Raw genomic sequence first — 12405 nt, 5'->3', positions numbered from 1 at the left:
AATGGCGTGACACTAGGTTGGTGTGTAATGGCGTGACACTAGGTTGGCGTGTAATGGCGTGACACTAGGTTGGTGTGTAATGACATGACACTAGGTTGGTGTGTAATGGCGTGACACTAGGTTGGTGTGTAATGGCGTGACACTAGGTTGGGTGTAATAAAGTTTGGTCATCTAATGCATAAGAATATTACGCGGGGTAAAAAGTCACATATAGATAGAAAAAATTCTAATAACGCTTTCAATGACAACATGTTTAACTGGGCGATTGGTTTCCTGTAGCCACGCCCATATTCGTACAGATGGCAGTAAACTCTAGTCCAACTCTCAATATGTTTAGTTTATAGCCATTTCTGTTTTGGAGAGTTAGGGTTTGGCTTAAAGTTGATAATGTCAAATATGAAGTTTTGTAGGGTTAGGGTTGGAGTTGATATAGTCAGATAAGAAGTAGCTTTTGTTTTGTGGGGTCAGGTGTAGGGTTAGAGATGATGTGATGGCATGTAAAGCTGTTGTGTGCGAACTGTGATTCTGAACAAAACTGTGTGAGCCATCAATCGTGGATACCTAGCCCCAAGTAATCACCCCCCCCCCCTTTCTCCTCAACACGATGCATAGTGTTTATTTGTTTGCCCGTCCCCGCTCTGTTTGAAGTCATCTCAATCACAACAACCGGAGATAGAAAATAAAACAAGACATTGGGAAAACCCGAACACGCAAAGGGCAAATATTAAAGAACCGTAACTCTTTTTTAAAGAACCGTAACTCCTTTTTAAATGCTAAAGATTTCTGAGATAATCCGAAACTGCAATAGTGATGTTTTATTAACCTACTCTATTTAATATATGTAGAGTTGATAATTGTCCTAAATTATGTTAAACTAAGAAGAGATCTTGGAAGACAATTTCTAAAAATCGCTGTTGATAAAAATCACGCTATCTCTAGAGCGTATAATTGAGGTAACGGCGTTAATTTGTGTCGGTACGTGACAGATGTTTAGTGTGGATGGCCAATAGTGGGTGTGGTCCAACGGTCGAATTCAAGATGTTACTGTGTGGGGGAGGGGCAAGTCTAGGGGGCATCCTGAGGGCGAAATACTTCGCTGGAGTTGTCACACCCCAGTTAGGGTTGTCACATCCCAGATAGGGTTGTCATATCCATCTAGGGTTGTCATATCCCAGCTAGGGTTGTCAAATCCCAGCTAGGGTTGTCCCTCACCAGCTAGGGTCGTTGTCACATCCCAGTTAGGGTTGTCACATCCTAGCTAGGGTTGCCACATCCTAGCTAGGGTTGTTGTCACATCCCAGCTAGGCTTGTTGTCACATTCCAACTAGGGTTGTTGTCACATCCTAGCTAGGGTTTTCATATCCCAGTTAGGGTTGTCACATCCCAGCTAGGGTTGTCACATCCTAGCGAGGGTTGTTGTCACATCCCAGCTAGGCTTGTTGTCACATTCCAACTAGGGTTGTTGTCACATCCTAGCTAGGGTTTTCATATCCCAGTTAGGGTTGTCACATCCCAGCTAGGGTTGTCACATCCTAGCTAGGGTTGTTGTCACATTCCAACTAGGGCTGTTGTCACATCCCAGCTAGGGTTTTCATATCCCAGCTAGGGTTGTCATATCCCAGCTAGGGTTGTCATATCCCAGATAGGGTTGTAGTCACATCCCAGTTGTCACATCCCAGATAGGGTTGTCATATCCCAGCTAGGGTTGTCACATCCTAGCTAGGGTTGTTGTCACATCCCAGCTAGGCTTGTTGTCACATTCCAACTAGGGTTGTTGTCACATCCCAGCTAGGGTTTTCATATCCCAACTAGGGTTGTCATAAGCTAGGGTTGTCATATCCCAGATAGGGTTGTAGTCACATCCCAGTTGTCACATCCCAGATAGGGTTGTCATATCCCAGCTAGGGTTGTCACATCCTAGCTAGGGTTGTTGTCACATCCCAGCTAGGGTTTTCATATCCCAACTAGGGTTGTCATATCCCAGCTAGGGTTGTCATATCCCAGATAGGGTTGTAGTCACATCCCAGTTGTCACATCCCAGAGAGGGTTGTCATATCCCAGCTAGGGTTGTCATATCCATCTAGGGTTGTTGTCATATCCCAGCTAGGGTTGTTGTCATATCCCAGCTAGGGTTGTTGTCACATCCCAGTTAGGGTTGTCATATCCCAGCTAGGGTTGTCATATCCCAGCTAGGGTTGTCATATCCCAGCTAGGGTTGTTGTCACATCCCAGCTAGGGTTGTCATATCCCAGCTAGGGTTTGTCATATCCCAGCTAGGGTTGTCATATCCCAGCTAGGGCTGTTGTCACATCCCAACTAGGGTTGTTGTCACATCCCAGCTAGGGTTGTTGTCATATCCCAGCTAGGGTTGTCACATTACACTTTATAGCTGTAACTTATAATGTAACTTAGGTGGGGTGGGGGTTACATTCATTAAAATTTTAAATGCAATTATTGATGAAAAGATAATTTGATTCTAGTGTGCAATCCAGTGCGACCATTAATCAGTGTAATTGTTAGTGTGCAGTCAGTGTAAACTAGGCCTACACACTTAATACCGACAGCTAGTTGATTCGCCCCCCCCCCCCCCCGCTCAGCTTTCTCCAGTGCACACACACAGCTGACGTCATTGCGGCGATGGGCGTGGCTGGACTAGCCTTATCTCTACTAAATAACAGTACCATCGTCTGTACAATCTCTACTAAATAACAGTACCATCGTCTGTACAATAACAGTACCATCGTCTGTACAATCTCTACTAAATAACAGTCAGTACCATCGTCTGTACAATCTCTACCAAATAACAGTACCATCGTCTGTGCAATAACAGCACCATCGTCTGTAAATATCGCATCCCCCCCCTACTATAGCTATAACATAGCATCTCCCTCTACTGTAGCTACATTATCGCAGGCCTCCCTAGGACCCTATTTGCCTGCATTCACCCCCCCCCCCCCTCCCACCTCCGTACAGTCTGACTTACACTTGGAGATGAGAGGCGAGTTACTTGTTTTGTCTTACCTTTTACTTTTTAACACTTCTAGGCGTAGTCCTAGTTAATTAAAAAAAACCGAAACGGACATAGACTGGGAAAGTTGTTTAATTTATTCTTTACCGACTTAAAGAAAACACGTCTGAAATGTCGGTGGCATGGTCAGTGTTGGCAGACGACAAAATGTGGGTGTGGCTGGTGAAGTTTGACGTTTGTTCATGAACCTGCTCCGTACATCATAAGCCAGTTGGTGTCCTGCTCCGTACATCATAAGCCAGTTGGTGTCCTGCTCCGTACATCATATGCCAGTTGGTGTTTTTAAAAGAAGTTTCATGGAATTTGCGCTGCACGCTGCTAGTTTACTAATTACTTGTACAAACTACATTTCCGTTCATTTTTTAAGTCAATGATGTCTTCGGTTTAGAGTTTCTTTCAAGCACACCCCGGGACGAAATAGATATGTAATTTATTTTAAAATTGTATACTTGAACCAGTGCTCCCCCCCTTCTGAAAGAAACCCTGCTGACAATCATAAGCTACTGATATTTTTCCTGTCTTAAGTTTGCGATACTTCCGTCACCTGCCTATATAGTGTCACCCCCCCCCCCCCCACACACACACCCACATTGTAACGCTTGTGTTATTGTTTTATTAATTAAAATACGTTTGGAGAAGCCACTGTCAGAACTGTTCCCAAGGTCACGGCTGCTTTTTAAAAGGTCTACCAATGACCCAAAACATGCATGATGACCCAAAACATTCATGCACCAATGCGTCACATCCCACTTTTACTTCCGCAAATAAAAATAAATAAATAAGGGAGTTAACCTTTTCATATTTTAAAGCACTTCAACTATCGAAAAGGTTGACCTCCCTTTGGTGCAGCGTCCTTGAAGCACAAAAGATTGCTGCTTGCACTAATAAAATTGGAAAGGAAGTGTGGGAGCGTAGATAAGCTTTTGTATAATTTACAGACTACCTGCAATGGAAACTAGTTTTATATCTGGACACAACCTAAGGGCTTTCTGGAACTTTGTAAATTTGTAATGGTGGATGTCATGTGACTAGATGTCATGTGATGTCTGCCAACCGGTAGATCTAAAGTATTCTCAAGTAAATAGTTTAATAGGGGTGGTAATCTAAAATTCTAAAAATCTAGTCTAAATGTTGTCTTAGACTCTAACTCTAGTCTAGATCTAGATAAAATATTAAAAATCAAAATGATCTAGATTCTATCATTCTAGCTGCTAAATCTAGATTCCATTTCATTTGATAATCATTTACTTTGCTTATTGAAATGTAGGCCTATAGTCTACTATATATACTATATATAGGTCTAGTAGTACTATTAAATTAAATTAAAATCACACCTAACACTGCACAACAGTGAGTAAGCCTACTTTTAACTTTAAGTATTAAGTAAGGGTACTTTAAAAAATACAGTTGGCCAATATTCCCATCATTCAATTTTTGGCTTGCGACAATAATGATCTAGTCCAGATCAAGAATCTAGATCTATCTCTAGAGTATAGAAAGATCTGTATTATTCTAGAATAGATATGCCATGCCGACATGTTTAGAAGTAAAAAGCAGTAGCACTACATTTTAAAAAAATTATTGTTACTAGAATCTATGTAAATTTAAGAGGTTATGAACTATGCATCATAACCTTGACCTCCAGACTTTGTATATCTCCAAGCTATAGTTGCTCACTAGAGTTTCTTCCAGGCATCTCTTTGGCAAATGTATGTGACAAATGCCCACTGTCCCCACGCTATAATTATATGTGACCTATGCTAATATCTAATTATCTTTGTCCAACCTTTCAGGTAAATAACAATGGTGTGGTTTCGTTCAAGAAGGAGCTTGTTGATTTCAAACCTTTGAGGTTTCCTCTGGAAGATGAGACGCCCCTTATTGCTCCCTTCTGGGCTGATGTTGACATCTCTCCTGATGGAGACAATGGCACTGTTTGGTATAGGGAGTCCAAGGATCCAGAAATTTTAGCCAAGGTAAGTTGCAACATAACAAAACATTTTTACCTGGCTATTTACATCAACTTATTTAACTGAAGCAAGATATTTTTTAAAAACTACAACTATTTATAAATAACAAATTAAAGTTAATAAAAAGTCTAGTGACAATTTAAGCGCAATTTCCTTAATTAATTTTTTGTGACCGAACGAAAGGATATTTTTGAAAACCTTTTTCGGCAATATTGTACTAAATTATGGCAGGAATCAATTGGTAAATGTTTCAAGTCGCTAAGTGGTCTGGTTGCCGAGATATGGGCCAAAAACTGCATTTTTTTCGAGGTTTTTTGGCTTTTACGGGAAATCCAGGAAGGAATTCCGGGAATTTTTTTGGCCCACAATCATCCTCGGAACTTGCTTAACATATTTGCTTTTGGAACTAGTCCTCGATATTGCTTCATTGAGGAGGAGATACGACTTAAAGCTACGGACACACATCCATCCATCACCAGAAATGACGAGTTAATAATCGCAATTGTCCAGTATGGAAATTGCGCTAAAAAATAATTATAGCTCTGTTACAATTTATTTAAAGTTGAATTAACTTACTATAAAATAATTGTAATACTAAAGTATTTGCTGTCTGAGGCAGTTGAGAAAGTGCAGAACTCTTCAGTTTTCTCTGGGAGATAAAGTTTAAAAAAAAAAAGGTTCCCGGAGATACAATGTTTAAATTAACTTTAAAGTAGTCAACGGCTAGTTTCTTTCTTGTACTAGTTAGCAGCCCATCATGTTAGTTCCTGGCAAACATGCAGATATGTGAGGCACACATCACAAGCTTTCTAATTGATTTTAGTTTTCACTGACTTGTTACAATGGTCTTATCATTCAGTGACATTAAACTAACCAGAAACTTTGTATCATTCAGTGACTTTAACCAGAAACTTTGTATCATTCAGTGACTTTGACCAGAAACTTTATATCATTCAGTGACATTAAACTATCCAGAAACTTTGTATCATTCAGTGACTTTAACCAGAAACTTTGTATCATTCAGTGACATTAAACTAACCAGAAACTTTATATCATTCAGTGACTTTAACCAGAAACTTTATATCATTCAGTGACATTAAACTAACTAGAAACTTTATATCATTCAGTGACTTTAACCAGAAACTTTATATCATTCAGTGACATTAAACTAACTAGAAACTTTATATCATTCAGTGACTTTAACCAGAAACTTTATATCATTCAGTGACATTAAACTAACTAGAAACTTTATATCATTCAGTGACTTTAACCAGAAACTTTATATCATTCAGTGACATTAAACTAACTAGAAACTTTATAACATTCAGTGACTTTAACCAGAAACTTTATATCATTCAGTGACATTAAACTAACTAGAAACTTTATATCATTCAGTGACTTTAACCAGAAACTTTATATCATTCAGTGACATTAAACTAACTAGAAACTTTATATCATTCAGTGACTTTAACCAGAAACTTTATATCATTCAGTGACATTAAACTAACTAGAAACTTTATATCATTCAGTGACTTTAACCAGAAACTTTATATCATTCAGTGACATTAAACTAACTAGAAACTTTATAACATTCAGTGACTTTAACCAGAAACTTTGTATCATTCAGTGACATTAAACTAACTAGAAACTTTATATCATTCAGTGACTTTAACCAGAAACTTTATATCATTCAGTGACATTAAACTAACTAGAAACTTTATAACATTCAGTGACTTTAACCAGAAACTTTGTATCATTCAGTGACATTAAACTAACTAGAAACTTTATATCATTCAGTGACTTTAACCAGAAACTTTATATCATTCAGTGACATTAAACTAACCAGAAACTTTATATCATTCAGTGACTTTAACCAGAAACTTTATATCATTCAGTGACATTAAACTAACTAGAAACTTTATATCATTCAGTGACTTTAACCAGAAACTTTATATCATTCAGTGACATTAAACTAACTAGAAACTTTATAACATTCAGTGACTTTAACCAGAAACTTTGTATCATTCAGTGACATTAAACTAACTAGAAACTTTATATCATTCAGTGACTTTAACCAGAAACTTTATATCATTCAGTGACATTAAACTAACTAGAAACTTTATAACATTCAGTGACTTTAACCAGAAACTTTGTATCATTCAGTGACATTAAACTAACTAGAAACTTTATATCATTCAGTGACTTTAACCAGAAACTTTATATCATTCAGTGACATTAAACTAACCAGAAACTTTATATCATTCAGTGACTTTAACCAGAAACTTTATATCATTCAGTGACATTAAACTAACTAGAAACTTTATAACATTCAGTGACTTTAACCAGAAACTTTATATCATTCAGTGACATTAAACTAACTAGAAACTTTATATCATTCAGTGACTTTAACCAGAAACTTTATATCATTCAGTGACATTAAACTAACTAGAAACTTTATATCATTCAGTGACTTTAACCAGAAACTTTATATCATTCAGTGACATTAAACTAACTAGAAACTTTATATCATTCAGTGACTTTAACCAGAAACTTTATATCATTCAGTGACATTAAACTAACTAGAAACTTTATAACATTCAGTGACTTTAACCAGAAACTTTGTATCATTCAGTGACATTAAACTAACTAGAAACTTTATATCATTCAGTGACTTTAACCAGAAACTTTATATCATTCAGTGACATTAAACTAACTAGAAACTTTATAACATTCAGTGACTTTAACCAGAAACTTTGTATCATTCAGTGACATTAAACTAACTAGAAACTTTATATCATTCAGTGACTTTAACCAGAAACTTTATATCATTCAGTGACATTAAACTAACCAGAAACTTTATATCATTCAGTGACTTTAACCAGAAACTTTATATCATTCAGTGACATTAAACTAACTAGAAACTTTATATCATTCAGTGACTTTAACCAGAAACTTTATATCATTCAGTGACATTAAACTAACTAGAAACTTTATAACATTCAGTGACTTTAACCAGAAACTTTGTATCATTCAGTGACATTAAACTAACTAGAAACTTTATATCATTCAGTGACTTTAACCAGAAACTTTATATCATTCAGTGACATTAAACTAACTAGAAACTTTATAACATTCAGTGACTTTAACCAGAAACTTTGTATCATTCAGTGACATTAAACTAACTAGAAACTTTATATCATTCAGTGACTTTAACCAGAAACTTTATATCATTCAGTGACATTAAACTAACCAGAAACTTTATATCATTCAGTGACTTTAACCAGAAACTTTATATCATTCAGTGACATTAAACTAACTAGAAACTTTATATCATTCAGTGACTTTAACCAGAAACTTTATATCATTCAGTGACATTAAACTAACTAGAAACTTTATAACATTCAGTGACTTTAACCAGAAACTTTGTATCATTCAGTGACATTAAACTAACTAGAAACTTTATATCATTCAGTGACTTTAACCAGAAACTTTATATCATTCAGTGACATTAAACTAACCAGAAACTTTATATCATTCAGTGACTTTAACCAGAAACTTTATATCATTCAGTGACATTAAACTAACTAGAAACTTTATATCATTCAGTGACTTTAACCAGAAACTTTATATCATTCAGTGACATTAAACTAACTAGAAACTTTATAACATTCAGTGACTTTAACCAGAAACTTTGTATCATTCAGTGACATTAAACTAACTAGAAACTTTATAACATTCAGTGACTTTAACCAGAAACTTTGTATCATTCAGTGACATTAAACTAACTAGAAACTTTATATCATTCAGTGACTTTAACCAGAAACTTTATATCATTCAGTGACATTAAACTAACTAGAAACTTTATAACATTCAGTGACTTTAACCAGAAACTTTGTATCATTCAGTGACATTAAACTAACTAGAAACTTTATATCATTCAGTGACTTTAACCAGAAACTTTATATCATTCAGTGACATTAAACTAACCAGAAACTTTATATCATTCAGTGACTTTAACCAGAAACTTTATATCATTCAGTGACATTAAACTAACTAGAAACTTTATATCATTCAGTGACTTTAACCAGAAACTTTATATCATTCAGTGACATTAAACTAACTAGAAACTTTATAACATTCAGTGACTTTAACCAGAAACTTTGTATCATTCAGTGACATTAAACTAACTAGAAACTTTATATCATTCAGTGACTTTAACCAGAAACTTTAAATCATTCAGTGACATTAAACTAACCAGAAACTTTATATCATTCAGTGACTTTAACCAGAAACTTTATATCATTCAGTGACATTAAACTAACTAGAAACTTTATATCATTCAGTGACTTTAACCAGAAACTTTATATCATTCAGTGACATTAAACTAACTAGAAACTTTATAACATTCAGTGACTTTAACCAGAAACTTTGTATCATTCAGTGACATTAAACTAACTAGAAACTTTATATCATTCAGTGACTTTAACCAGAAACTTTATATCATTCAGTGACATTAAACTAACTAGAAACTTTATATCATTCATTGACTTTAACCAGAAACTTTATATCATTCAGTGACATTAAACTAACTAGAAACTTTATATCATTCAGTGAATTTAACCAGAAACTTTGTATCTTTCAGTAAATTTAAACTAAGCAGAAAAATATTTTTTTGCAGGCCACTCAAGAAATAAGGCAGTACCACTCAGCCTTCAAAAATTTTCGAGCTTTTTGGGTATTTATTGCTACATGGGAGGAGGTTGGATTTTTTGGGGCAGAAAGTCTAGGTCGTTTAAAGGTAGGTTGAGTGTTCTTATTCCTCTTTTTTGGGGCAGAAAGTCTAGGTCGTTTAAAGGTAGGTTGAGTGTTCTTATTCCTCTTTTTTGGGGCAGAAAGTCTAGGTCGTTTAAAGGTAGGTTGAGTGTTCTTATTCCTCTTTTTTGGGGCAGAAAGTCTAGGTCGTTTAAAGGTAGGTTGAGTGTTCTTATTCCTCTTTTTTGGGGCAGAAAGTCTAGGTCGTTTAAAGGTAGGTTGAGTGTTCTTATTCCTCTTTTTTGGGGCAGAAAGTCTAGGTCGTTTAAAGGTAGGTTGAGTGTTCTTATTCCTCTTTTTTGGGGCAGAAAGTCTAGGTCGTTTAAAGGTAGGTTGAGTGTTCTTATTCCTCTTTTTTGGGGCAGAAAGTCTAGGTCGTTTAAAGGTAGGTTGAGTGTTCTTATTCCTCTTTTTTGGGGCAGAAAGTCTAGGTCGTTTAAAGGTAGGTTGAGTGTTCTTATTCCTCTTTTTTGGGGCAGAAAGTCTAGGTCGTTTAAAGGTAGGTTGAGTGTTCTTATTCCTCTTTTTTGGGGCAGAAAGTCTAGGTCGTTTAAAGGTAGGTTGAGTGTTCTTATTCCTCTTTTTTGGGGCAGAAAGTCTAGGTCGTTTAAAGGTAGGTTGAGTGTTCTTATTCCTCTTTTTTGGGGCAGAAAGTCTAGGTCGTTTAAAGGTAGGTTGAGTGTTCTTATTCCTCTTTTTTGGGGCAGAAAGTCTAGGTCGTTTAAAGGTAGGTTGAGTGTTCTTATTCCTCTTTTTTGGGGCAGAAAGTCTAGGTCGTTTAAAGGTAGGTTGAGTGTTCTTATTCCTCTTTTTTGGGGCAGAAAGTCTAGGTCGTTTAAAGGTAGGTTGAGTGTTCTTATTCCTCTTTTTTGGGGCAGAAAGTCTAGGTCGTTTAAAGGTAGGTTGAGTGTTCTTATTCCTCTTTTTTGGGGCAGAAAGTCTAGGTCGTTTAAAGGTAGGTTGAGTGTTCTTATTCCTCTTTTTTGGGGCAGAAAGTCTAGGTCGTTTAAAGGTAGGTTGAGTGTTCTTATTCCTCTTTTTTGGGGCAGAAAGTCTAGGTCGTTTAAAGGTAGGTTGAGTGTTCTTATTCCTCTTTTTTGGGGCAGAAAGTCTAGGTCGTTTAAAGGTAGGTTGAGTGTTCTTATTCCTCTTTTTTGGGGCAGAAAGTCTAGGTCGTTTAAAGGTAGGTTGAGTGTTCTTATTCCTCTTTTTTGGGGCAGAAAGTCTAGGTCGTTTAAAGGTAGGTTGAGTGTTCTTATTCCTCTTTTTTGGGGCAGAAAGTCTAGGTCGTTTAAAGGTAGGTTGAGTGTTCTTATTCCTCTTTTTTGGGGCAGAAAGTCTAGGTCGTTTAAAGGTAGGTTGAGTGTTCTTATTCCTCTTTTTTGGGGCAGAAAGTCTAGGTCGTTTAAAGGTAGGTTGAGTGTTCTTATTCCTCTTTTTTGGGGCAGAAAGTCTAGGTCGTTTAAAGGTAGGTTGAGTGTTCTTATTCCTCTTTTTTGGGGCAGAAAATCTAGGTCGTTTAAAGGTAGGTTGAGTGTTCTTATTCCTCTTTTTTGGGGCAGAAAGTCTAGGTCGTTTAAAGGTAGGTTGAGTGTTCTTATTCCTCTTTTTTGGGGCAGAAAGTCTAGGTCGTTTAAAGGTAGGTTGAGTGTTCTTATTCCTCTTTTTTGGGGCAGAAAGTCTAGGTCGTTTAAAGGTAGGTTGAGTGTTCTTATTCCTCTTTTTTGGGGCAGAAAGTCTAGGTCGTTTAAAGGTAGGTTGAGTGTTCTTATTCCTCTTTTTTGGGGCAGAAAGTCTAGGTCGTTTAAAGGTAGGTTGAGTGTTCTTATTCCTCTTTTTTGGGGCAGAAAGTCTAGGTCGTTTAAAGGTAGGTTGAGTGTTCTTATTCCTCTTTTTTGGGGCAGAAAGTCTAGGTCGTTTAAAGGTAGGTTGAGTGTTCTTATTCCTCTTTTTTGGGGCAGAAAGTCTAGGTCGTTTAAAGGTAGGTTGAGTGTTCTTATTCCTCTTTTTTGGGGCAGAAAGTCTAGGTCGTTTAAAGGTAGGTTGAGTGTTCTTATTCCTCTTTTTTGGGGCAGAAAGTCTAGGTCGTTTAAAGGTAGGTTGAGTGTTCTTATTCCTCTTTTTTGGGGCAGAAAGTCTAGGTCGTTTAAAGGTAGGTTGAGTGTTCTTATTCCTCTTTTTTGGGGCAGAAAGTCTAGGTCGTTTAAAGGTAGGTTGAGTGTTCTTATTCCTCTTTTTTGGGGCAGAAAGTCTAGGTCGTTTAAAGGTAGGTTGAGTGTTCTTATTCCTCTTTTTTGGGGCAGAAAGTCTAGGTCGTTTAAAGGTAGGTTGAGTGTTCTTATTCCTCTTTTTTGGGGCAGAAAGTCTAGGTCGTTTAAAGGTAGGTTGAGTGTTCTTATTCCTCTTTTTTGGGGCAGAAAGTCTAGGTCGTTTAAAGGTAGGTTGAGTGTTCTTATTCCTCTTTTTTGGGGCAGAAAGTCTAGGTCGTTTAAAGGTAGGTTGAGTGTTCTTATTCCTCTTTTTTGGGGCAGAAAGTCTAGGTCGTTTAAAGGTAGGTTGAGTGTTCTTATTCCTCTTTTTTGGGGCAGAAAGTCT

At 36.6% G+C, this 12405-nt stretch overlaps 1 protein-coding gene across 3 annotated transcripts in view; it reads left to right on the top strand.

Annotated features, from left to right (window-relative positions):
* The window catches only part of LOC131957213 (sushi domain-containing protein 2), a 62161-nt gene that overhangs the window by 35336 nt on the left and 14420 nt on the right, over window positions 1-12405 (top strand). For all 3 annotated transcript variants that reach the window (XM_059321962.1, XM_059321960.1, XM_059321963.1), the window contains exons 3-4: window positions 4822-5004; window positions 9677-9796. In XM_059321962.1, coding sequence (XP_059177945.1) covers window positions 4822-5004; window positions 9677-9796 — 303 coding nt within the window. The remainder of the gene's footprint in view (window positions 1-4821; window positions 5005-9676; window positions 9797-12405) is intronic.

This window comes from Physella acuta, unplaced genomic scaffold (assembly GCF_028476545.2).
Source record: "Physella acuta isolate Inbredline_101_S28 unplaced genomic scaffold, ASM2847654v3 ptg001221l, whole genome shotgun sequence".
NCBI lineage: Eukaryota > Metazoa > Mollusca > Gastropoda > Physidae > Physella > Physella acuta.
The sequence above is the reverse complement of the archived record's forward strand: the minus strand, read 5'-3'. Positions and strand labels throughout refer to the sequence as shown.